Source organism: Theropithecus gelada, chromosome 2 (genome assembly GCF_003255815.1).
Source record: "Theropithecus gelada isolate Dixy chromosome 2, Tgel_1.0, whole genome shotgun sequence".
Taxonomy (NCBI): domain Eukaryota; kingdom Metazoa; phylum Chordata; class Mammalia; order Primates; family Cercopithecidae; genus Theropithecus; species Theropithecus gelada.
The window spans coordinates 82,791,239-82,818,648 of NC_037669.1; the positions used below are offsets into that span (position 1 = coordinate 82,791,239).

The window sequence follows — 27,410 nt, forward strand, 5'->3', positions numbered from 1 at the left end:
TTAACGAAGATGTAACTGGCTTGATCTAACAAAGCCAGTAAGCTTTATTCTAATGTATTTACTTGGATTGGACAGCCAGCTATTTCATTTATTCTATTTGTTGAATGAATAACACGATAAAGTTTGACAAGACTTTGTAGTACAGATTAGATAGTTTTGGAATACACTTTTTTATTGTATGGGTTTCATTAAATGGAAAAAATACCATTCTTAGTATGTCAGCTTCTATACAGCTTAAATGTAATTTTTGGCAATGAATTGCAAATGTTCCTGTGTTTTACAGTCTAACAATAAATACTAAAACAAATAGCACATCCACTAGACCAAATCATCCAAGAGAAAATTATTAGGCAAAATGTTGGTGTTTTGGGTTTTTGTTTTGTTTTGTTTTTTGGTTTATTTTTTGCTTTTTGTGAAGGGCCAAGTCCTGTAAGAAATGTCTAATATTCTAATAATGAAAGGAAGATTGTCATTCACATAACATAGATACATGTTATAGCACATAAGAGCTAGAAGGGTTCCAACCTCATTTTACAGATAAGCAGGTGTCCCACATTTTATAGCTTTTTGTTACACAGTTGGACTGGAAGCCCTTGCCCTTTCAATTACTGTCTCCCATCATTCTCTGTTGTAAATCGATTTTGCCTTTGGTTGATGGCACAGATGGGCCCAAGCTGCAGATGACCTTCAGATAACATATGAAAATTTAACTGGCGATGTCTTGGTATCAGCAGGAGTCATAGCTTACCTTGGTGCTTTCACTTCTGGCTTTCGAGAAACATGTACAAAAGATTGGAGCATGTTGTGCAAGGTAATGGTTTTATATTTTTTAAGTCTTGTTTTAGAACATCCAAAGTATGTTTTGGGATATTTTGGGGGAAAGGATGATAACAAGGACAGAAAAGAAGAAATAACTGAAAACATGGGGTCTTTCTTTTTTTGCTTCTTGTTTCATCAGTAAAATAGTTCCACAGTTCAACTTTTAATTTCTTTTCTTTCCGTTCCTTAGCGTTATTAAATACTACCTAGTGACAATTAAACTGATATTTTAATTTAAAAAATATTTCAATTAACAAGATGAAAGAAAACAGATTTTTGTTTATTTCTTACAGAAGAAAAAAATCCCATGTTCAGAGGAGTTCTTGTTGAGTAAAACCCTGGGTGATCCAGTACAAATTAGAGCTTGGAATATTGCTGGATTACCAACAGATAGGTTTTCCATAGATAATGGAGTGATCGTTAACAACTCAAGGCGTTGGTAAGAAATATAAACTGTTTATTTTTTCCGTTGTTTTATTTGAAAAATTTCAAACATATAGAAAAGTTGAAAGAATTTTACCATAAGCACCAATATAACTACCACCTCCTAGATTCTGCAGTTAACACTTTAGTATTTTTGCTTTATCATGTACCTGTCCTTCCCTCTATCACTCCATCAACCCATCTTTTAAAATACATTTCCATGTAAATGGCAGACATAGGTATACTTCCTTCCAGATACTTCAGCATGCATATCATCAACTAAAGTTCACTATTTGCTTATGTTTTTATTCTTTTGAGGTAAAATTTACGTACATGAAATACACAAAACCATACCATTCAGTGAGTTCTAACGAAGATATAAACTAGTGTAACCCAAATCTCTATCAAGATATAAAACGTGACTACCACCAGGGAAGTCTCCTTATGTTCCTTTCGTATATCCCTACCCTCATCCCACCCCAAGAAATCATTGTTCTGATTATTTTCCACCATAGGTTAGTTTTGCCTAGGTTATTTTTGTATGGATTACTTCTAGAATTTCATATAAAGGAATCATAATGTATATGTTATTGGGTAAAGCTTCTTTTGGCATATTTTTTTCTGAGATCTATCCATGTTATTGCATACATTGGTACTCTGTTCCTATTTTTTGTTGCTGAGTTCCATTTTATGAATGTATCACTGTTGATGTATTCTATTGATGGACAATAGAAACTACATTTCTAGTTTCTGTCTATACAATGTACTTATTTTAACTAGGTATTGCTATCCATCTTCAAGATACTATAACTTGATAATTTATGCAATTTCATGGGTACCTTTTTTATTTGCTATCATTGATAGTCTGATAACTATAAAAACTTTTCAAATGTCTTTATTGTTATCCTCTTATTCATATCACTTTGAAAAACTTGGAAAATTACTTTCCTTTGAGAAATAGTTTTCTATAATGGTTATGTAGTGACAGTGTCATCTAATTTTAAAAGTCTTTTCATGGGACTGTATCTCAAATATACTGTGATAGATACTATGGAGCTCTTAGATTTATCAGGTACTATTTATTCTAAGTGCCCAACATCTTCACAATGTCCTGTGAGTTAGGTATTATTATTATCCCATTTTATAGATGAGGAAATTGAAGCCCAGAATGATTTAGTAATTTTAAATTAGTAAAGACAGCGAATAAGTGATAGAGTCAGAATTTGAATCCAGGCAATCTGATTTTCAAATCCTTGCTCTTAATTACTATGCTGGAGTGAATTGTGGAATAGGATATCACACTCACTGCCTTTAAAACCATAATGGAAATTTTGGTCTTCTTTGAGATGAGATAAATTAAAGATATAAGGAAATGTAACATCCTGAAAGTTTGAGTTATTGTTTGTTTTATATTCTCTGCAAATCTTTCTGGAAACTTCAAAACAACTAACTCCTGTTTATATTGGCAGTATTGTTTTAATAAAATAAGAATGTATATAATCATATATTGAGTTTACACTCAAAATTTTACTTGAGAGCGAAGATACTTAAGTTGAAACTTCTAAGCAATAAGCAAAATTTAATATAATCTGAAAAAGAATATGTTTTAGTTATAAAAAACGTGTTCTGTGGTAGAGCAGGGATCATTCTGTTTAACAGAATATTAGACCCTTGAGTCTGTTAATTCTGTTTTAGAACCCATTTCCATGTGTTTTGTGACCATTCAGATTATTTAAATTGCAGTTTAGAAAATGCTGTTGTGGCCTGGGCACGGTGGCTCATGCCTATAATCCCACCACTTTGGGAGGCTGAGGCGGGCAGATCACAAGGTCGGGAGTTCAAGACCAGCCTGGTCAATATGAAGAAACCCTATCTCTACTGAAAATACAAAAAAAAAAAAAAAAATTAGCCAGGCATGGTGGCATGCGCCTGTAATTCCAGCTACTCAGGAGGCTGAGGCAGGAGAATCGCTTGAACCTGGGAGGCAGAGGTTGCAGTTAGCCAAGACTGCGCCACTGCACTCCAGCCTGGGTGACAGAGCAAGACTCTGTCTCAAAAAAAAAAAAAATCAGTTGAGTAGTATAGATTAACTATAACCACTGAGTCCAAATTCTAATTCCTGTGAAAAACATCTGATTGGTCTAGCTTGAGACAAACATTCACCTTAGGTTTAGTAACTTATAGCTGTGGGGCCCAAGCCAGAGTAACAACCATGAGTATTGAAGACCCAGAGTGTAGCTCTCAGAAGGAGAGTCATGACCTGGAAAAGTAGCTTACGTTTTACAATTAGGACTCAAATGTTTGCTTCCTTCTTTTGCATTTTTGGACATGACAAAAGGTAATTTTATTTATTTTTATAATGATAGCCATTTACTCCAGCACTATTTGTTGAGTAATCCATTATTTCCTCACTGCTTTGTCCCTTTAGTCTTTCTAACTTTAGTGAGGACTTGTGAACTGCTTTTAAAATGCTTTGTTTTTCTTTCTACTTTTAATCCCAGTATTTAGATCATTTACATTTAATGGAATTATTGATACACTTAGATTTAAATCTACCACCTTGTTCTTTTTTATTTGTCTCCTTTGTTCTTTGTTCCTTTTCTTCTTCTTTTTCTACTTGGATTTGGATTAGCTGAATTTTTTTTATGATTCCATTTTATGTCCACATTGGCTTATTGGTTAAATGCTCCTTATTTTTAGTGTTCGTGCTAGTGTTTATAATATCATCCATTTCTAGTTTATTACTGAATATCTTCAAATAATTTTATGCTATTATATATAGTGTATCTTTCAACAGTATAATTCTATCTCTTGTCTGTCTTTTGTGCTGTTACATATTTCACTTTTTCGTATGCCATAAATTCTATAATAGATTCTCTTTATTTTTACTTTAGACAATAATTTATCTTTTAGAGTGATTAAATATAAGAAAAAAAGTCTTATGTTTACCTTCATCTTTTTCCCATTTTGGGACCTCTTAATTTCTTAGTTTCTGTTTGGTTTCACATTTCTTCTGCCTGAAGAATGTCCTTTAACACTTCATGTGAACAGGTCTACTGGCAATGAATTCAGCTTTTTTCTTTTTCTGGTCTAAAAAAACAATCTTTAAAAAAATTGATATGTAATAGTTGTACCTATTTCAGGGATATATGTGATATTTTAATACATTTATTCCATGTACAGTGATCAAGTCAGGATAGTGGGGTATTCATCACTTCAAACATTTATATTTTCTTTATGTTAGGAATATTCTAATTCTTCTTTTCTAGCAGTTTTGAACTATACAATAAACTATTGTTAACTATAGTTACCCTACTGCACTATCAAATGCTAGATCTTATGCCTTCTACATAACTGTATTTCTGTATCTATTAACCAACCTTGAAAAAAGTCTTTATTTCATCTTCATTTTGAAAGATTTTTTTTTTTGGCTGAGTTTAGAATTTTGGGTTGACAGTTGTTTTTTGCTTCTGTTTTGGGGCTTATTGTTTTTTCTTTCACGATGTCACTACATTGCTTCTGACCTGCATAGTCTGATGAGAAGTCTACTCTAAGTCTTACTTTAGTTCCTCTTTATATAATATACCTTTTTTTCCTCTGGAAAATTTCCAGTTTTTCTCTCTTTAGTTTTCAGCAGTTTGATGTGTCCAGGTGTGTATGCACATGTGTTTGTGTGTGTATGTGTGTTTTGAGATCGGGGTCTCAGTTTGTCACCTAGGCTGGAGTGTAGTAGTGCAATCATGGCCCACCACAGCCTTGACCTCCTGGGCTCAGCTTCCTGATGTAGCTGGAACTACAGGCGAGTATAGTGCCCCCACCTCCCATCATTTTGAACAGCTGTATTGATATATAATTCATGTACCATAAAATTTACCCTTTTAAATTGTACAATTCAGCGATTTTTAGTATGAAATGCTACACTTAAGAAATACAAATACATTTTTAATTTACCATTAATAGCCTAAAATCAAAGAACAAGCCATTTTCTAAGAAACAAATACTGTGAGTGTATGTTAAGATGTTAAAAGAAGACATTTCATTAAAATTTTTCTGATCTTTGAGATATATATATATAATGCTTTCCAAGAATGAAAAAGGCTAAACTTCAGTTAGGGAACCACTGGAGTGGCAATAGGGGTAAACTTTCAAATCTATTTTCAGCTGCAGTGTGTGTTTTGCCTTTACTTCTTCTGGGATTCTTTGGAGTATTACTGGCCACAAACTGTTAATTTTCCAGCTTGGAGTTTCCTCAGTCATGTAGATGGTATAAATTTATATCCTAAACCTGTATGAGATATAGACCCACAGCTACACATTCACATTTTCAGGGGACACTTTTTCCTAGCCAGATATGAGATGGGAATCAAAACATTTCCTTCTTGTCTCTTTATGCATAGGGTTGAAATTTTTTCTATCAGTGACTTCTTTAAGCCTTTTGTGAGTTTCAGCTTAATACAAAGGTCTCAGTTCCAGCCTCCCCCAACGTATGGACCCAGTGAGCCTCTAGATTATCAGACTGACCCTCTTCCCAAGTCCAGCTGTCAGTTTAGCTCACAAACTTACTATTCTGGATTTTAGTTTTATCTGTTTTGGCACCTGTGTTTTTCTGTACCTATGTATTAGATATGTGTGAATGCATGTATGTGTCTTTTAAATGCATGCCTCAATTAACCTGTGCATTTAAAATAATGTCATATTTTATCCATCAGCACTAGGAGGAAGAAGGATTTTTAGCCAGTCATGCTGTTGTGACTGTAGTTGATAATTAATCATTGTGCTTGCTCTTTATAGTTTCTAGCAGTTTGTCTGTTTATAATATTGTGCAATGGTTGAGAGCAGTTCAGACTCTGGAGTGAGGGCATTTGGGTTCAAACTTCCTCACTTTCTGTCTTGAGAGTTTGGTAACATATTTGACCTCTCAGTGCCTTGGTTTCCCCATCTGTGAATGAAAATAACTCCTACTTCATAGAAATGTTGTGAGAAAGCACTTAGCACATAAGTGCTCAAGAAATGTTAGTTTTTTGTAATTATCTTTGAATATCTCACTCTAGTCTATATCTTAAGTTCTAATTTTGCCATGTTTCAACCGTGATGAAAACGCTTACTGTGTCTCCTAGGTGGAGGTAGGAGACAAAAAATAAAATGCAAAATAGTGTGTTCCTTTTTTAGTGTTTATACATTGCTCTGGCTACTTAACAGCAAAGCTTATTTTCCTCCAAATTACCACCTCTGTCAGAAACGTAGATGGATAATGCTGCTTTCTTCAAACTGCTCAAAGATCTGAAATGTAGGCTAGTATTATTTTCATACCTAGAGTAAGGTATACTTAGAATTCAAATTCCATGGCCTGGCCTTATTTCTATGATGGACACAACAATCCAATTTTCCAGTATTCACATAAGGTTATATTAAATAGGAGTCAGATTTCTTTCAGAGTAGACAAGAATCTCTAATTATTGGGTAACCAAGAACATTTATTTAGGCATTACCAAGGATGTTTATTAACATTAGAATGTTAATTTATAGGTGTTGTTGCATTTTGTGAGGGAATGAACACATACTGTATTTTTCCAATAATAAGGACATGAAAGGAAGAAAATAATGTCTCTTTAAACAGGGCCTTGAAAGGTACCAAAAGCATCTACTAGTGTAATTACTAGGTAACGTCTATGAAAAAATAACTTTGTTTGCAGAATGCCTTTGCTTTCTTTGCTGTGGTAGGAAAAGTAGATTTTAAGCACCGTCTGGACCTTTTTGTACTTTAAGTAGGATTTCAGCACAATTAGAGCCAAGAAAGAAAACGTCCAGTCGTCTAGTTTAGTCTTTGGGGAAAGACAGAAACTAAAAGAACACAGTTATTTGACAGTAAATTAAAGAGCTTATAGGGAAAGGGGATTTTAGCTCTAGCCCTAGAATCTGTTGGAATAGAAAGAGAATGGGAAAGCTGACGTGCCATGGGACAAAAACTCCCTTTTCTGTGATATGTATATATATCTATTTAAATATATATAAATATTAAATATATATAATTTTTATATATAATTAAATAAAATTATATATGTGTATATATATTTTTTTAAATGGAGTTTCATTCTTTGTTGCCCAGGCTGGAGTGCAGTGGTGCGATCTCAGCTCACTGCAACCTCCATCTCCCGGGTTTAAGTGATTCTTCTGCCTCAGCCTCCCCTATAGCTGGGATTACAGGCACCCACCACCGCACCCGGGTAATTTTTGTATTTATTTATTTATTTTTTTTAGTAGAGACAGGCTTTCACCGTGTTGGCCAAGCTGGTCTTGAACTCCTGACATCAGGTGATCTGCCCACCTTGGCCTCCCAAAGCACTGGCATTACAGGCCTGAGCCACCGTGCCCGGCCTCTGGGCTATATTTTTAAAAGAAAATTTAATGTACCATACTGAATACAAGAGAAACCTAGGACAGTGAGCATCATCCATGAGGAAGAGCAAAAAGCACATCATATATTACACATCTGAACCATGAACCATATATTCTTGAACACAGTTTTTACTGTGCTAACTCAGAAGAAACTCCTAAATAGATCTCAGATATATACCACCCTAAACTTGGACATAATTTGTAATTCTACTTATAATCTGAGGAAATCCCTTATATGCTAGTGGATCTCTTGTTTTAAATGTTTATCAAATATTTTATAGTATTACTTTCATATTATGTTAACAGATGTCATGTATTAAAGTTACCATGAAGATAGCATATTATATTGGGAAGAGCAGAGCTCAGAGATTCACAAGGTCCTACTACTTCTAACAGTGAACTAGTTTTGGAACCTTGGAACCTTGAGCAGAGTACTTCCTGAGACTGAATTTCTTCATTTGAAAAATAAATAAGAAAAAGAAAAAAAAAAACTCCTTTTCACTTTTTTCTCATAGGACTTTTGTGAAGAGTAATCCTGATAATGTATATGAAATACTTTGTACAGATTGATGGTGATGTTTATTGTTTATATAATTCTAAAGAAATCTCAACGTTTATGTCTTCCTCTCAGAATTTTTCTTATTATATTCTAGGCCTTTAATGATTGACCCCCAGGGTCAAGCCAATAAGTGGATCAAAAACTCTGAAAAAGAAAATCAGCTTAGTGTTATTAAGCTATCAGATTCAGACTATATGAGAACGTTGGAAAACTGTATTCAGTTTGGAACTCCACTTCTATTAGAAAATGTTGGTGAAGAACTGGATCCATCTTTGGAGCCTTTACTACTTAGACAAACTTTTAAACAAGGTATAAAGCAATTTCTATTAATCTGTAGAACTGAAAGATGATTGAATTATCTTGGAGGCATGAAAGAAGCCTACTACATAAATTTAATAATAATGTTAATAATGCAGAACTTCTGGTTCATTGTTATGAGTGAAAGGAAATTTGGAACAAGCTATCAGGAATGAACCTTAGCCAGATATATACCTTGCCCTCTCTTCATTGCCTTAACCACTGTTATCTAGACTGTCAGAGAACATAGAGAAGTTGAAGCCAGCTTGAAATTCCTTTATCCTGTGACCCTTGACCACAAAAAGTCTATTGTTATGAATAGTGGTGGTGTCAAACCCCTGGCCTCAAGTGACCCTCCTCCCTCAGCCTCCCAAAGTGCTGGGATTATAGGAATTAGCCACCATGAATAGTGATGGTGAATGTGGGCCTGAGTTGAGTTTAGGTAAACATTGTCCACCTAGTATCTTTCTGTTTATAAAAATTTGTCTCTGCCAAGTGCTATTACCTTTAAGAACTTTAGTCATTTACATATATTTTAGAATCATAATTGAAAATTGATGGAGGAAGAAAGCTCAAGAGAAATCTTGATTTACAAAGCTCTATGACAACCAAAGAAAATGTCCTATATTAACCCATAAAGAGTCCTGCTGTATAACTGCTTACTTGTTGCTGTGTCTGTGACTTTTGCCTCTCCTGTTTTCTATATGTTGTTGTTATCATTTTGAGACAGAGTTTTGCTCTGTTGCCCAGGATGGAGTGTAGTGGTGCAGTCTCAGCTCACTGCCTCCTGGGTTCAAGTGATTCTTGTTCCTTAGCCTCCAAAGTAGCTGGGATTACAGGTGTGTGCCACCACGACACCCAGGTAATTTTTTTAGTATTTTTAGTAGAGATGGGGTTTCACCATGTTGGCCAGGCTGGTGTTGAACTCCTTACCTCCAGTGATCCACCTGCCTTGGCCTCCCAAAGTATTGGGATTATAGGTGTGAGCCACCGAGCCTGGCCTTGTTTTCTATTTTAAATTACTTTAGGACCATTTATTTGTAACCTAGGCAAGGCCAGAGAAGTACATAGTGTGAGGGGCTATGTAACTAGCTCACTTGTTATGCATTTGTTTTCTGAACTATAGGTGGCATTGATTGCATCAGACTTGGTGAGGTCATTATTGAGTATTCCTTTGATTTCAAATTTTATATCACCACAAAACTAAGAAATCCACACTATATGCCAGAGCTGGCTACAAAAGTGTCTTTGCTCAATTTCATGATAACTCCAGAAGGACTTGAAGATCAATTACTAGGTATTGTTGTTGCAAAGGAGAGGTATGTATTTTTTTAGATGCTTCTAGACGGTTTAAAAAGGAATATTTGTAGGCCATTAATATTTTTGTTTTGTGAATCTTTTAAAACTTTGTCAAATTTTATACTTTGTTACTATAAATAATCACATAATCCTCTAAAATAGCCATCTGTAACAAGTAAGTTATAAGCCAACTGTGTTATATTGGGCTTTTAGTATGGGCAGTTGGGTTCAGGTTACATGCCATTGTTACAGGAAAGGGATCCCGATCCAGACCCCACGAAAGGGTTCTTGGATCTTGTGCAAGAAAGAATTCAGGGCGAGTCCACAGAGTAAAGTGAAAGCAAGTTTATTAAGAAAGTAAAGGAATAAAAGAATGGCTCCTCCATAGAGCAGCCCGAGGGCTGCTAGTCGTCCATTTTTATGGTTATTTCTTGGTTATATGCTAAACAAGGGGTGGATTATTTATGCCTCCCTTTTTTAGACCATAGAGGGTAACTTTTTGATGTTGTCATAGCATTTGTAAACTGTTATGGCACTGGTGGGGTGTAGCAGTGAGGATGAGCAGAGGTCACTTTTGTGGCCGTCTTGGTTTTGGTGGGATTTAGCCAGCTTCTTTACTGTAATCTGTTTTATCAGCAAGGTCTTTATGACCTGTTTCTTGTGTTGACATCCTATCTCATCCTGTGACTTAGAAGGCCCAACTATTTGGGAATGCAGTCCAGTAGGTTTTAATCTCATTTTACCCACCCCCTACTCAAGATGGAGTTGCTGTGGTTCAAATTCCTCTGACACCATGACTTCTGACTTGCATCTGAATGAGCCAGAAATTTCACCCCTAGGAATCTATGCTGTGACTGTAAATAGAAATACATTCATTTACATACATATACACAGGATATTAATAAGAAAATGCTTAGCAAAAGAGGGAAAAAGCAGCATATAAAACTATATCCAGAATATGTAATATTTTGTTTAAAAAAAGATGGATGTTTATCTACATATATAAAAAGAATTAAAAAAAGATTGGGAAGGAATACACTTCAATGTTAAAGTAATTCTCTCTGGTGGTAAGATTATGGGTAATTTTTATCGTTTTCTTTATACTCTATATATGTACTATTTTTATTTTAAGTTCCAGGGTACATGTGCAGGATGTGCAGGTTTCTTACATAGGTAAATGTGTGCCATGGTGATTTGCTGCACTTAACCCATCACCTTGGTAGTAAGCCCAGCATGCATTAGCTATTTTTCCTGATGCTCTCACTCTTCCTACCCACCCTGACAGGCCCCAGTGTGTGTTGTTCCCTACCCTGTGTCTATGTGTTCATCTTTTTCAGCTCCCGCTTATAAGTGAGAACATGCAGTGTCTGGTTTTCTGTTTTTGTGTTAGTTTGCTGACGATAATGGCTTCCAGCTCCATCCATGTCTCTGCAAAGGACATGATCTTGTTCCTTTTTATGGCTGCATAGTATTCCATGGTGTATATGTACCACATTTTCTTTATCCAGTCTATAGTTGATGAGCACTTAGGTTGATTCCATGTCTTTGCTATTGTGAATAGCACTGCAGTAAATATACACGTGCATGTACCTTTATAATAGAATGATTTCTATTCCTTTGGTATATACCCAGTAATGGGATTGCTGTGTCAAATGGTATATCTGGTTCTAGGTCTTTGAGGAATCGTCATACTGTCTTCCACAATGGTTAAACTAATTTACATTCCCACCAACAGTGTAAAAGTGTTTCTGTTTCTCTGCAGCCTCACCAGCATCTGTTGTTTCTTGACTTTTTAGTAATCACCATTCTGACTGGCATAAGATGGTATCGCATTTTGGTTTTGATTTACAGTTCTGTAATGATCAGTGATGTTGAGCTTGTTTTCATATGTTTGTTGGCCACATAAATATCTTCTTTTGAGAAGTGTCCTTTGCCCACTTTTTAATGGGTTTGTTTGTTTTTTCTTGTAAACTTGTTTATGTTCTTTGTAGATTCTGGATATTAGACCTTTGTCAGGTGGATTGATTGCAAACATTTTCTCTCATTCTGTAGGTTGTCCGTACATTCTGATAGTTTATTTTGCTGTGCAGAAGCTCCTAAGTTTAATTAGATCCGATTTGTCAATTTGCGTTTTTGTTGCAATTGCTTTTGATGTTTTTGTCGTGAAATCTTTGCCTGTGCCTATAATAAGGATTAAAGACTTAAATGTAAAACCACAAATATGTATTTTTTTTTTAAATGAGGAAAAACACTATGGTACCTGGGAGGGCTACTAGTAAAGAATTGCTTCTGGAAGGAAATCTGATCTCACTTGAATCTAAACGTAACATTATCAAGTGGTCTAGTAAATGAAATCGAATTAAAAGTGAAAATATTTAACTATGAAGTGTTTCTTCCAATATTTAAATCCCACTTGTAGAGTGTCCAATGCAGAACCATGTCATAACATATTCTATTCCATGGTAGACTGTGTTATTTTGAAGTTTCATCCCATTTTTGTTTGACATAAGTGTTTCGACATAAATGCCAATTTTGTCTTTCACTTAAAGAGTCAGTTTTATGACCAGTCATCCTTTCAATGTTTGCTACTATAGAAAATATGATGAAAATGAGACTTAGTGGTGACAAAATCAAGAAATAAATAAGAAGTTCATACTTTGAATTTCTTCTCCAGTTCTTACTTTTGCATACCAGCTATGCCGTATGGATAAGTCTAATGTATTCTTAGACTTACTGTGGCACATGTTATTGCCACATTTTATGTGCATACAATTAATGCTTTTTTTGCTTGAACTTCTCAAATAGTTATGTGTGTGAAAGTATTTTTCCCTTAAAATAAAGCAGTTAATCACCTTAGTTTGTTTTAGATGTCTACAAATTTGTGATATGTAACACTTAGATGTAAATTTAGATAAAATACTACAAATTTGGACTAAATGTTTCTATCTTTTTAGACCAGAATTAGAAGAGGAACGAAATGCCCTTATTCTTCAGTCTGCAGCTAACAAGAAACAGCTGAAAGACATAGAGAAAAAAATTTTAGAAACATTATCATCATCAGAAGGAAACATTTTAGAAGATGAAAGTGCAATTAAAGTCTTAGACTCTGCCAAAATGATGTCCAATGAGATAACAAAGAAACAGCAGGTGAAAAAAGAATCCTGGAAATCTTTTGATTTAAATCTTAAGATTCTTAAGAAATCTTAAGATTCCGATTTTCTTCCAGCCCCCAGGGAAGGTGCTGGAGTAGCCTTGCTGGAAAGGAAAAAGAAAATGATAAAATACCAAAACATAAATTTAAACTCTTAAGAGAATATCTTACTGTTAAATTATTTAAAACCTGGTCTGATCTATATGGTATCTATACACAGAAGAAATAAATTTAGAATGAACGTTTTAAAATATATTTATTATTATTGGATAGGTAGAAGTATCAGATAGGAGTATTAGAAGTATCAGATAGGTATTATTGGATAGGTAAGGTATTATTAGAAGTATTGGATAGATATCCAGTTTCAGCTTTCTACGTATAGCTAGCCAGTTTTCCCAGCACCATTTATTAAATAGGGAATCCTTTCCCCATTTCTTGTTTTTGTCAAAGATCAGATGGTTGTAGATGTGTGGTGTTATTTCTAAGGGCTCTATTCTGTTCTGTTGGTCTATAAGTCTGTTGAAACTGGATTCCTTCCTTACACCTTATGCAAAAATTAATTTAAGATGGATTAAAGACTTAAATGTTAGACCTAAAACCATAAAAACCCTAGATGAAAACCTAGGCAATAACATTCAGGACATAGGTATGGGCAAGGACTTCATGACTAAAACACCAAAAGCAATGGCAACAAAAGCCAAAACTGACAAATGGGATCTAACTAAACTAAAGAGCTTCTGCACAGCAAAAGAAACTACCATCAGAGTGAACAGGCAATCTACAGAATGGGAGAAAATTTTTGCAAACTACCCATCTGACAAAGGGCTAATATCCAGAATCTACAAATAACTTAAATTTACAAGAAAAAATCAAACAATCCCATCAAAAAGTGGGCAAAGGATATGAACAGACACTTCTCAAAAGAAGACATTTATGCAGCCAGCAGACACATGAAAAAAATGCTCATCATCACTGGCCATCAGAGAAATGCAAATCAAAACTACAATGAGATACCATCACACACCAGTTAGAATGGCAATCATTAAAAAGTCAGGAAACGGCCGGGCGCGGTGGCTCAAGCCTGTAATCCCAGCACTTTGGGAGGCCGAGACGGGCGGATCACGAGGTCAGGAGATCGAGACCATCCTGGCTAACAGGGTGAAACCCCGTCTCTATTAAGAAATACAAAAAACTAGCCGGGCGAGGTGGCGGGCGCCTGTAGTCCCAGCTACTCGGGAGGCTGAGGCCGGAGAATGGCGTGAACCCGGGAGGCGGAGCTTGCAGTGAGCTGAGATCCGGCCACTGCACTCCAGCCTGGGCGACAGAGCGAGACTCCGTCTCAATAAAAAAAAAAAAAAAAAAAAAAAAAAGTCAGGAAACAACAGATGCTGGAGAAATAGGAACGCTTTTACACTGTTGGTGGGACTATAAACTAGTTCAACCATTGTGGAAGACAGTGTGGGGATTCCTCAAGGATCTAGAACTAGAAATACCATTTGACCCAGCCATCCCATTACTGGGTATATACCCAAAGGATTATAAATCATGCTACTATAAAGACACATGCACACGTATATTTATTTCAGCACTATTCACAATAGCAAAGACTTGGAACCAACCCAAGTATCCATCAATGATAGACTGGATTAAGAAAATGTGCCACATATACACCACGGAATACTATGCAGCCATAAAAAAGGATGAGTTCATGTCCTTTGCAGGAACATACATGAAGCTGGAAACCATCATTCTGAGCAAACTATGGCCAGGACAGAAAACCAAACACTGCATGTTCTCACTCATAGGTGGGAATTGAACAATGAGAACACTTGGACACAGGATGGGGAACATCACACACCGGGGCCTGTCGTGGGGTGGGGGGAGAGGGGAGGATAGCATTAGGAGATATACCTAATGTAAATGACAAGTTAATGGGTGCAGCACACCAACATGGCACATGTATACATATGTAACAAACCTGCACATGTACCCTAAAACTTAAAGTATAATTTAAAAAAAAGAATTGGAAAGGTATTATTATTGCACAGGTAAGGTATTATTAGAAGTATCGGATAGGTATTATTATTGGATAGGTAAAGTATTATTAGAAGTATCAGATGGGTATTATTATTGGATAGATAAGGCAGGCAACTTGGGTTCATTCAGATTTTAATTGACTCTTCTCTGGAAAACTGAATTTGAGAGTTTGTCTTACCTCTGTTTCTGATTGGAGTTCTTGGTGGAGGTCGTTGTTAGTTAATTGAACAATAAGGGATTCTAGGAATAAATAGAGATTCTTAGACATTAATTCCATCATTATCTTGTCATTTGTCAGGAAGACAGGTATGAGAGTTGAGGGTGGCAGGTGGAGGAAGAGAGCAAGTAGTCTACAGCCAATAATGGATTTATTGCAAATTCACCTAACAGAGCTGAATGAGATATATATATAGAGAGAGAGAGAGAAAGAGAGAGTGTATATATATATATAATGTGTATATATATATAGTGTGTGTGTGTATATATATATTTGTGTGTGTGTGTGTGTATATATATATATATATTTTTTTTTTTTTTTTTGGGGGGGACAGAGTTTTGCTATTGTTGTCCAGGCTGGAGTGCAATGGCATGATCTCAGCACACTCCAACCTCCACCTCTGGGTTCAAGTAATTCTCCTGCCTCAGGCCTCCTGAGTAGCTGGGATTACAGGTGCCCGCCACCACACCGGGCTAATTTTTTTGTATTTTTAGTAGAGATAGGGTTTCATGATGTTGGCCAGGTTGGTCTTGAACTCCTGATCTCAGGTGATCTACTCGCCTCGGCCTCCCAAAGTGCAGGGATTACAGGCATGAGCCACTATGCCCGGCCCTGAATGATATTTTTATACTACTTCTCTTTTTATAAAATAATACAATGTTATAAACAGAAAAGGCATTAGCAAGCAGTTATTTTTTGTACTTCATAGTTGAGAAAACTAGGGCCCAGAAAGGTTGGCTGAGGCCCAAGTTTACACAATTAAATGGTATTACAGAATGACTTCTGTAAGCTAATGTTATTGATCTTCAGGCCTTTTGGTTTTCCTTGGCCCACCAAATGAGTTACGTGCTCCTTCACTTTAGGGTAATTAAAAAATAAAAAGAAACCTAAACAGAGATTGCACTAATTACTCAGCATTCTCCAGGGCTTCCCACCCCACAATGCACTCTTGCTCTGAGACAGAGGACTTTTTTGTTGTTGTTGTTGTTGTCGTTGTTGAGAGTTTCGCTCTTGTTGCCCAGGCTATAGTATAATGGCGCCATCTTGGCTCATCACAACCTCCGCCTCCAGGGTTCAAGCAATTCTTTTGCCTCAGCCTCCCGAGTAGCTGGGATTACAGGCATGCGCCACCACACCCGGCTAATTTTGTATTTTTAGTAGAGACGGGTTTCTCCGTGTTGGTCAGGTTGGTCTTGAACTCCCAACCTCAGGTGATCCCCCTGCCTTGGCCTCTCAAAATGCTGGGATTACAGGCGTGAGCCACCGTGCCCGGCTGGACAGAGGACTTTCTAAAGGTCCAGGCACCCTTCCCTTTTGGATAGATTTGTTTTGCATGAATGTGATGGTAATCATTCTTTCTGGTCACTTGTACTATTTGGTGTTTTGTTTTGTTTTGGGTTTTTCATCTTGGGGGAGCCAAAGGAGTAGGGTCTTAGAGTAATATTCTGTGGCAGCCCCCAGTCTGGGACCATGGCTGAGATATTCTATCATGTCTTCTTTCCCAATACCTGTCCATCAGAGCAGAACAAGCTACTTCTTGCTCCCTCACCAAACTAGTTTTCAAAGGGTAAAGAGGATAGGGAGCATTTATTGCCTTATTTCCTATGAAGACTCGAAGAGAAAGGGCGATATAATTATTTATTTGTTCAAGTACTTTATCTTACAATGAGAAAAACATAATAAATTATAGTACCTTTCTGACTGGATCCCATTGATCATTGCAAACACAGTTTTAAATTCATTATATGGTTTGAGCTAAAACATACTCCATATTTGACCCTGACTTCTAGTCTACCTTTCTCCACCCACCTAATGTAAGAAAAAACATCTGCAGGGAAGGCTGTCCAACATAGTCAAAATCTGCTTTTGCCTTTTCTATAAACCCGCAAGATTACACAAACACAAACAAAACCTTACGAGTTTATTCTAGAGATTTCAAAGTTTACCCCTACTGCTACTCCAATGATTTCCTGACTGAAGTTTAGTCTTTTTTATTTTTGGAAAGTATTATATATATAAATATCACAGACCAGAAAAGTTTTACAAGTAATGAGTTGCCCGCTTTTAACATCTTAACATATACTCACAGTGTTTTTCTTTCTTTCTTTCTTTCCTTCCTTCCCTCCCTCCCCCCTCCTTCCCTCCCTCCCTCCCTCCCTCCCTCCCTCCCTCCCTCCCTCCCTCCTTCCTTCCTTCCTTCCTTCCTTCCTTCCTTCCTTCCTTCCTTCCNCTTTCTTTCCTTCCTTCCTTCCTTCCTTCCTTCCTTCCTTCCTTCCTTCCTTCCTTCTCTCTCTCTCCTTTCTTTCTTTCTTTTGAGATGGAGTTTTGCTCTTGTTGCCCAGAGTCAGTGCAATGGCACGATCTCAGCTCATAGCAACCTCCGCCTCCTGGGTTCAAGCCATTCTCCTGCCTCAGCCTCCGGAGTAACTGGGATTACAGGCATGCGCCACCACGCCCGGCTAATGTATTTTTAGTAGAGACGGGGTTTCTCCATGTTGGTCAGGCTGGTCTCAAACTCCGGACCTCAGGTGATCTGCCCACCTCAGCCTCCCAAAATGCTGGGATTACAGGTGTGAGCCCCTGCACCCAACTCACAGTATTTATTTCTTAGAAAATATCTTGTTCTTTGATTTTAGGCCATTAATGGTAAATGATATTTAAAATGTATTTATATTTCTTAAGCCTAGCATTTCATGCTAACGATTCAAGTTTAGCAAACACTGTTTTTAAGTATACATAGATCAAACCATGGAATATGAATTAAGTTATTATTTAATGTTTAAAAATTATGGCCCAGTGCAATGGCTCATGCCTGTAATCCCAGCACTTTGGGAGGCCAAAGCAGGTGGATCACCTGAGGTCAAGAGTTCGAGATTAGCCTGACCAACATGGTGAAACCCCATCTCTACTAAAATACAAAAATTAGCCAGGTGTGGTGGTGGATGCCTATAATCTCAGCTACTTGGGAGGCTGAGGCAGGAGAATTGCTTGAACCCAGAAGGTGGAGGTTGTAGTGAGCTGAGATCGTGCCACTGCACTCCAGCCTGGATGATAGAGCAAGACTCCCTCTTGAAAAAATAAAAATAAATAAAAATTATATCTGCTGTTTGTTTCTGCTTGCTATTGCTGTTAGTTGCAAAATGGCATCTGAATTGAAAGTCAAAGTTTAAATAGCAAAAGGTTTAAATGAGAATACTAGAATTATGCTTTCTTAGATAAGATGTCATTAATTCCCATTGTCAATAACTTTGTTTTACTTATTTATAGTTAGGACTGAGATTCCAAACTTATTTTTAGTTCATTTGTGGTTATACAGTATAATTTTGGGGAAAGTTTGTTTGCAAGTAACAGGAACCCACTTGAATTAGCTAAAATAAGAAAGATACAAGGGAATAATTTATTTTCCCAATTATAGGATATACATCCAGACCTCAAGGATGAATGGAAGACCTTAAGTTTCTGTGCTCTCTATCTCTTCCTCTACTTCCGGGGCTGTGTGGTCATTCTGTGCTTCCCTCTACTGAAGACCAATTTCTTTTAAGACTTTTTTATCTCTTCCTTCATATACTTATCTAGCATGTAGGAACCAACATGTAGAAAAAGTCCTACTACCTTTTACTCCTAATGCCGATGCCACCTAACTTCAGTTTCTGAGGCTTTTAAAGTCTTAATTCTCTAGGGAAATTTTTGATTACCTTATCTTGGATCTGGTTTTATCCCTGCCTGTTGATTAAATTAGCAACAAACAGGATTTGATATAAACATGACTACATAGGCGTACCATTCATCAGAGTCTGTGGATAGCATTACCAAAGAAGGAAGAGTGAGTTGGAATAGTGCTCGAAACATTTTTTCTATAGAATATCAACCTATCAGATTGAGTTGGAGAGCTATTATCTTGGAGAACATTTTTCCTTGGGGGTTGAATATCTACAGCCCTGTTAAGTTAGAAAATTAAACATATGAGAAGCTAGTTGAAAAAGCATCCTTGGGTATAAAACCATCAATCAACAAATAGTTTTGAATACCTACTTTGCCAGACTGTGCAGGGTTCCAGTACATGAGTTAACACCGTAAGTACACAAACATGTAAACTTGCTCTCCATCCCTCTCTCCCTCTTTATCTCTGACCTGTTAAAAGAAGGTGAATGACTACGGTAGACACTAATCAGTCAGTCAAAGAATAAGCAAAGTTTTCTTATTTGGTATGTCTCAAGAAAGAGATGGTTGGTAGCTGATCAAACTGTTAATCTAAAGTTTAAACTTATTTTTTCTTTTTTCCTCTCTTGTTCCTCCTCTCTCTCCTTCCCCTTTCCTCTATCCCTAGTTCTTTCCTTCATCCCCTTTTGTTTTCTTTATTTCTGGCTTTCAGTATGATAAAGCCCTCTCTTGTAAACCATATTTAAATTCATATAATGTTATTGAATTGAGATTTTTAAAAAATATATAAACTTCATTATATGAAAAGTACATAATTAAAATACTCTTCCTATTTCTTAATCTTGCTTTTTCTGTTCTTCTCTTAGATTGCAGAAAAGACAGAACTCAAAATAGCAGAGTCTCGAGAAGGCTATAGACCCATCGCCAAACACTCATCAGTATTATTCTTTAGCATTGCAGACCTGGCTAATATTGATCCCATGTATCAGTACTCTCTTACCTGGTTTGTCAACCTTTATATCAACTCTATTCATGACAGGTAAACATTCTCTCACTTTATTCATCTTCCCAAGGTTGGATTTTCACAGCCCTTTCCATTTAAAAAGTAATTCCATTTAAAAAGTAACTTTTTAAAAAAACTTACATAATGTATATTCATTACAGAACATTAAAAATTTGAAAAAATGGCCAGGTGCAGTGGCTCACACCTGTAATCTCAGCACTTTGGGAGGCTGAGGCAGGCAGATCACTTGAGGTCAGTTCAAGACCAGCCTGGCCAACATGGTGAAACCCCATATCTACTAAAAATACATAAATTAGCCAAGCATGGTGGCAGGTGCCTGTAATCCCAGCTACTCAGGAGGCTGAGGCAGGAGAATCGCTTCAACTCAGGAGGTGGATGTTGCAATGAGCCAGTATGGCACCCCTGCTCTCCAGCCTGGGCAACAGAGTGAGACTGTCTCAAAAACTAAAAATATAAAAAAGTGGAAAAGTGAAAGAAAAAAAGACATATGAAAGATAATAAAAATCTTCTTTCTATTTTAAGTTGTTGTTTCACTCCTACTCAAGATTTAGGCATGGAGGGATTAACTCTAGTTTTTTTTCTTGTCTCTTTTAAATATTTCAGTGAGGCAGGCGCATGATTTGTTTTTCCTCGCAACTCTAGTATATCTTTCTCCAACCTTGAGGTCTCTAAAAGGCTTCAGTCCCACATTTCTTTTTTCTTTATTTAATTTAATTAATTTATTTATTTTTGAGACAAGTGTCACTCTGTCACCCAGGCTAGAGTGCAGTGGCACAATCACAGCTCACTGCAGCCTCAACCTCCCGGGCTCAGGTGATCCACCCACCTCAGCCTTCAGAGTATAGGTGCACACCACTATGTCTGGCTAATTTTTGAATTTTTTTGTAGAGATGGGGTTTCACCATGTTGCCTAGGCTGGTCTCGAACTCCTGGACTCAAGAAATCTGCCTGACTCAGTCTCCATAAGTGCTGAGATTACAGGAGTGAGCCACTGCACCTGGCCCCACATTTCTAATAGTTTTCTGGATATTTGCACTTTAATCACTTAATGAATGTATGCAAATTTTGGAGTCAGACTGGAGTTGAGGATTACACCTCAGTTCTGCCACATACTAGCTGCATGCCTACAGGCAAGTTCGTTAACATGAGGTAATTGCCGCAATTTTTCTTATCTATAAAATTGGGATAATAATAGTAGCTACCTTTTGAGTTGTTGAGAATTAAATGAGATAATATTTATAAAGTGTTTATAACAATGTCTGGTATTTAGTAACTGCTGTACTTTTTAAGTAAAATAAAAATACAACTTGAGCCAATCATGTATGCTGTAAGAAATTTCTACATTGACTCTTGGTAGAATAACCTCTGCTGAGTGATTGAAATCCCTTCTCAGTTGGCATTTGGAATTTGAATTTATGCAACCCATATGATGAAGGAAATTCAAGTTAAAGAATTGACATAAAAATGTCAGTATCAAGTTTTGGTGAGATGTGGAATAATTGGAACCCTCTTACACTGCTGGTTGGATTTTAAAATAATGTGGCCACTTTAGAAGTTCTTCAAAATATTAAACCTAGATTTGCCATGTGACCCAGCAATTCCACTCCTGGGTATATACCCAAGAGAATTGATTGCATATGTTCACACAAAAACTTAAAGTTAAAAAAATTTAGGCATAAAATGCTATATTCATGTTACTTGGGTTAGTTTTTCCGCCTTCAACATGAGATGTTATTCATGTGAAATACAGTTAAGTTCATTTGTTTATTTTTATGTTTCATTTTAGGATTTTTCTTCATCTTTTTTGACTTTAACTTTATTATATGTTTGAGTACAGACACCATTAATGACTCCAAAATTCAATCCTGTACAAAAAGATCTACTCAGAGAAGTGTCAATACCACCATCCCTTTCATCCCATTCCCATGGTCTTATGTATTACTTTTTAAAAATCAAATTTTTAATTTTGAGTTAAGTGTAGATTCACATGCAATTATGAGAAATAATAAGGATCTCATGTACCTTTTACCCAGTTGCCCCAATGGTGACATTTTGAAAACCTGTAGAACAATATCACAACCATGATAATGACATTAATACAGTCAAGATACAGAATATTTCTACCACCACAAGGATATCTGTGTTGCTCTTTTATAGCTATACCCACTTCCTTCCCATCCTTACCTCTTCCGTAACCCTTGGCAACCACTAACCTGTTCTCCATTTCTATACTTTCGTTACTTCAAAAATTTTATGTAAATGGAATCATATGGCATGTAACTTTTTGAGATTGGCTTTTTTTACTCAGCATAATTCTCCAGGGATTCGTTCAGGTTGCTATGTGTATAAATATTTGGCTCTTTTTGATGGCTGAGAAATATTTCATAGCATGAATTTACCACAGATTAAAATCTGTTTAATCGTTTACCTGTTGAAGGACTTCTGAATTATTTCCAGTTTGGGGTTACTATGAATAAAAGTGCTATAAACATTCATGTACATATATTTGTGAATAGAAATTTTTATTTCTCTGAGATAAATACCCAGGAGTGCAATTGCTGGGTTATGTAGCAGTTGTTTGTTTAGATTTTTTTTCTTTTTTTTTTTTTTTTTTGCAAACAAGACATAGGGTTTATTGAGGACTCTTTTTTTAAGCTTTTAGGTTCAGGGGCACATATGCAGGTTTGTTATACAGGTAAACTACATGTCACAGGGGGTTAATATACAGATTATTTGGTCACTCAGGTAATGAGCATGATACCTGAAAGGTAGTTTTTTGAACCTCACCGTCCTCTCACTCTCCACCTTTGAGTAGGCCCCAGTGTCTATTGTTCCCTTCCTTTTGTCCAAGTGTACTCATGTTATATAAGTGAGAACATGCAGTATTTGGTTTTCTGTTCCTGCATTAGTTTGCTTAGGATAATGGTCTCCAGCTCCATCCATGTTGCTGCAAAGGACACGAGTTCATTCTTTTTGGTGGCTGTGTTGTATTCCATGTTGTATCTGTACCACATTAGTTTTATCTAGTCTACGATTGACAGGCATCTAGGTTGATTCCAGATCTTTGATATTGTGAATAGTGCTGTGATAAACATACGTATATGTGTCTTTATGGTAGAACAATTTATATTCCTTTGTGTATGTACCCAATAATGGATTGCTGGGTCAAATGGTAGTTCTGTTTTAAGCTCTTTGAGAAATCTCCAAACTGCTTTCCATGGTGAACTAATTTACATTCCCACCAGCAGTGTATAAGTATTCCCTTTGCTCCACAACTTTGCCAGCTTCTGGTTTTTTGTTTGTTTGTTTGTTTGTTTTTGCTTTTTAATTATAGCCGTTCTGACTGGTGCGAGATGGTATCTCATTGTGGTTTTGATTCGCATTTCTCTAATGATTAATGATTTTAAGCATTTTTTCGTATGCTTTTTGGCCATGTGTATGTCTTCTTTTGAAAAGTGTCTATGTCCTTTGCCTACTTTTTAATGGGGTTGTTAGTTTTATGCTTGTTAATTAATTTAAGTTTCTTATAGATTTTGGATATTAGATCTTTGTCAGATGTACAGTTTGAAAATATTTTCTCCCATTGTGTGGGCTGTCTGTTTACTCTGTTGATAGTTTCTTTTGCTGTGCAGAAGCTCTTTCGTTGAGTTTTTAAAAATTTTTTAAAGAAAGTGACAGCCTGGGCAACATAGTGAAACCCCATCTCTACAAAAAAAAAAAAAAAAAAAAAAAAACAACTAGCTGGGCATGGTGCCATGCACTTGTAGTCCCAGCTACTTAGGAGGCTGAGATGGGAAGATTACTTGAGCCCAGGAGGTAGAGGTTGCAGTGAGCTGTGATCATGCTACTGCACTCCAGCCTGGGTGACAGGGTGAGACCCTGTCTCAAAAAAATAATAATAATAATAAAATGCCAAACTATTTTTTAGAATGGCTACATCATTTTATATTCCCATAGGTATTATATTTTTAAATTGAACTAAAAAAATTGAAAGCAATATATGCTTATTATAAACATTTTTTGGAATATGAAAGTATAAAGAATATCAGTCATAACTCCATCTAGTAATTACATTTATCCATATGTTTTCTGACTTTTTATGTATTTTTTTTTTTTTTTTTTGAGACGGAGTCTTATTCCATTACCCAGGTTCAAGTACAATGGCGTGATCTCACACTACAACCTCCACCTCCCGGGTTCAAGCAATTCTCCTGCCTCAGCCTCCCTCGTAGCTGGGATTACAGGATTGTACCACCACCCGTGGCTAATTTTTGTATTTTTAGTAGAGATGAGGTTTCACCATGTTGGCCAAGCTGGTCTCAAACTTCTGACCTCTAATGATCCACCCACCTCGGCCTCCTAAAGTGCTGGGATTACAGGCAAGAGGCACCGTGCCTGACCTTTTCATGCATTTTTAAAATATGTGGATCTTTCTCTAGATTTTATGCTTATTTGGGGCAGACAAATGTTTCATAATTCTTTGTCTCTTACACTTCCCTCCCTAGCATAGAGCCTTACACTAATAGAGATTTAATAGGCATGTTTTTTTAAATTAACTGATTGTTTTCAGTCACTGTGAGGCAGAATAAGATATTTAGGATTTGGAAAATAGAGAGATGGTGTAAGCCATATTTCACTTTCTCAGAGAATTATACCCTACATTTTAAAACTTTTTATTTTAAAATACTTATGGACTCATGACAAGTTGCACACAGAAAAATATGTGCAGAGAGGTTTCATGTACCTTTCATTTTGTTTCTCCAATGCTAGTATCTTGCCTATAGTACAACCAAGAAACTGACATGGTTACAACCCATAGAGCTTATTCAGATTTCACCAGTTTTACGTGCCCTCATGTGTGTGTCTTTATATGTTTTTAATAGTGATACTTTCGTAAAATAAAAAGTGCATATGTTAATTCACATTGCTTATATTTTCCTAGTTTTGTTTGACAATACATTTTCCTTCTTTTTAACTTTTAGTAACAAATCCAAGATTTTGGAAAAGCGCCTACGATATTTAAATGACCACTTCACATACAACTTATATTGTAATATATGCCGATCACTATTTGAGAAGGACAAGCTGTTATTTTCCTTTTTATTATGTGCCAATCTTCTTCTGTAAGTTACTTGCTTTTTCCATAACTTATTTATTTTTAAAACCTCCCTGGAAAATCAAATCTGTAAATGTATCTTCTCACAGAAGGCTATATTTTTCTTTGCTTAAGTCATGATTTTACTTGTGCATTTCACTGATAACAATAGCTTCTACAATAGTATTGGTGTTTATTTAATTTTTAAAATGTACATAACACAGAAAAGTTCACAGAGTATTAATGTACAGTTCAACAAATTCTTACAAAGGGAAGATCTGGTGATGAAATAGAACATTTCCCCACCATCCTTGAAGCACTTGTACTCCTTTCAGTTACCACCTCCTTACTCCCCAAAAAGGTAACTACTATACTCACTTAAAACTGCAGTTTAGTTTGACATATATAAGCAAGTAATATGTATTCTTTATTCTTTTATCTGGCTTCTTTTCCTCAACATTACTTTCATGAGACTCATCCGTGTCGTAGCATGAGGCTAGTTCACTTGCTGTGACTGCTTTACAGTATTCCATTAGAAGAATACATTGATGTTTACCTGTCTACTCAATGAACAGATGGGTTGTTTCCAGTTTGGCACTAGTGTAAGTAATGGTGCTATGAACAATCTTGTGTATAAATGTAGGGGCACACGTGCACACATTTCTGTTGGGAAGATGCCTAGAAAGAAAGTTACAAATTGTTTTCCAGAATGATTGTACCAGTTTACATCCCATTAACAGAATTTGAGCGTTCCATTGCACCAGATCCCCACCAACGTTTTATTTTTGTTCTTTTTGTTGTTGTTGTTGTTGTTGTTGTTTGTTTTGAGATGGAGTCTCGCTCTGTTGCCCAGGCTGGAGTGCAGTTGTGGGATCTCGGCTCACCACAACCTCTGCCTCCTGGGTTCAAGCGATTCTCCTGCCTCAGCCTCCAGAGTAGCTGGGACTACAGGTGTGTACAACCATGCCTGGCTAATTTTTGTATTTTTAGTAGAGACAGGGTTTCACTATGTTGGCCAGGCTGGTCTCAAACTCCTGTTTTGAGGCAGATTCTTGATCTCTCATCCAGGCTGGAGTACAGTGGTTCTATCTCGTCTCGGCTCACTGCAACCTCCACCTCCTGGGGTCAATTGATTCTCCTGCCTCAGCCTTCCGAGTAGCTGGGAGTACAGGTACTTGCCATCAAGCCTGGCTAATTTTTGTATTTTTAGTAGAGACAGGGTTTTACCATGTTGGCCAGGCTAGTCATGAACTCCTGACCTCAAGTGAGCTGCCTGCCTTGGCCTCCCAAAGTGCTGGGATTGTAGGTGTGAACCACTGTGCCCAGCTCTCAAATGTTTTTTCTGCATATTTTGATAGGATCATATGGTTTTACTTCTTTACTCTCTTGCTATGATGAATTACATTAATTAATTTTCACTTGTTAAATCAGCCTTTCATACCTACAATAAATCCTGCTTAATCATGGTGTATAATTCTTTCCATACATTATTGGATTTGATTTGCTAATATTTTGTTGCTAATATTATGCTCCTTTTGTTGAGGATTTTTGCATCTGTTTTTATGAAAGATTTTGAATTGCAGTTTTCCTTTCTTGTAATGTCTTGCTTGGCTCTGGTATTAGGTAATACTGACCTCAAAGAACCAGTTAGGAAGTATTTCTTCCACTATTTTCTGAAAGACATGGTGGAATTGGTTTAATTTCTTCCTATATGTTTAGTAGAATTCTTCAGTGGACCCATCTGGGCTTGGTTCTTTCTGTTTTAGATGATTATTAATTATTGATTCAATTTCATTAATAGATACAGGTCTATTCATATTATCTATTTTTCCTTGTGAGAGTTTTGGGAGACTGTGACTTCTTTATCTTTATGTAATGCTCCTCTTAATTCCCAATAATTTTCCTTACTCTGAAGTCTTCTTAGTCTGAAATCAATATAACTACCTTACTTCCCCTTCATTAGTGTTAGCATGGTATATCTTTCTCTATCTCTACTTTTAATGTATCTGTGTTTTTATATGGTTCAAAGTGGGCTTCCTGTAGACAACATATAGTTGGGTCTTGCTTTTGGATCCACTCTGACAACCTGTCTTTTAATTGATGTATTTAGATCATTGACATTTAAACTGATTATTGATACAGTTGGATTAATATCTACCATATATGTTACTGTTTCCTATTCATTACCCTTGTTCTGTTGTTGTTGTTATTGTTTTTATCTTCTATTTTTCTGTCTTCTCTGGTTTTAGCTATTTGGTATGATTTCATTTTTTCTCTTCTCTTAGCAGATCAATTATACTTGCTTCTTAAAAAAAACTTTTAGTTATTGCCCTTGAGTTTGCAATGTACATTTACAACTAATCTATCTAAGTCCTCATTCAAATAACACTATACCACTTCCTGCAATTACTTTGTAACTCCAGTTTCCCCTCC

General features: G+C 36.3%; 1 protein-coding gene across 1 annotated transcript in view; it reads left to right on the plus strand.

Annotated features, from left to right (window-relative positions):
- The window catches only part of DNAH12 (dynein axonemal heavy chain 12), a 234,294-nt gene that overhangs the window by 163,252 nt on the left and 43,632 nt on the right, over positions 1–27,410 (plus strand). Inside the window, exons 55-61 of the mRNA XM_025377349.1 lie at positions 664–811; positions 1,113–1,258; positions 8,292–8,506; positions 9,621–9,813; positions 12,748–12,940; positions 19,725–19,897; positions 24,865–25,005. Of these exons, the coding sequence (XP_025233134.1) occupies positions 664–811; positions 1,113–1,258; positions 8,292–8,506; positions 9,621–9,813; positions 12,748–12,940; positions 19,725–19,897; positions 24,865–25,005 (1,209 nt within the window). The remainder of the gene's footprint in view (positions 1–663; positions 812–1,112; positions 1,259–8,291; positions 8,507–9,620; positions 9,814–12,747; positions 12,941–19,724; positions 19,898–24,864; positions 25,006–27,410) is intronic.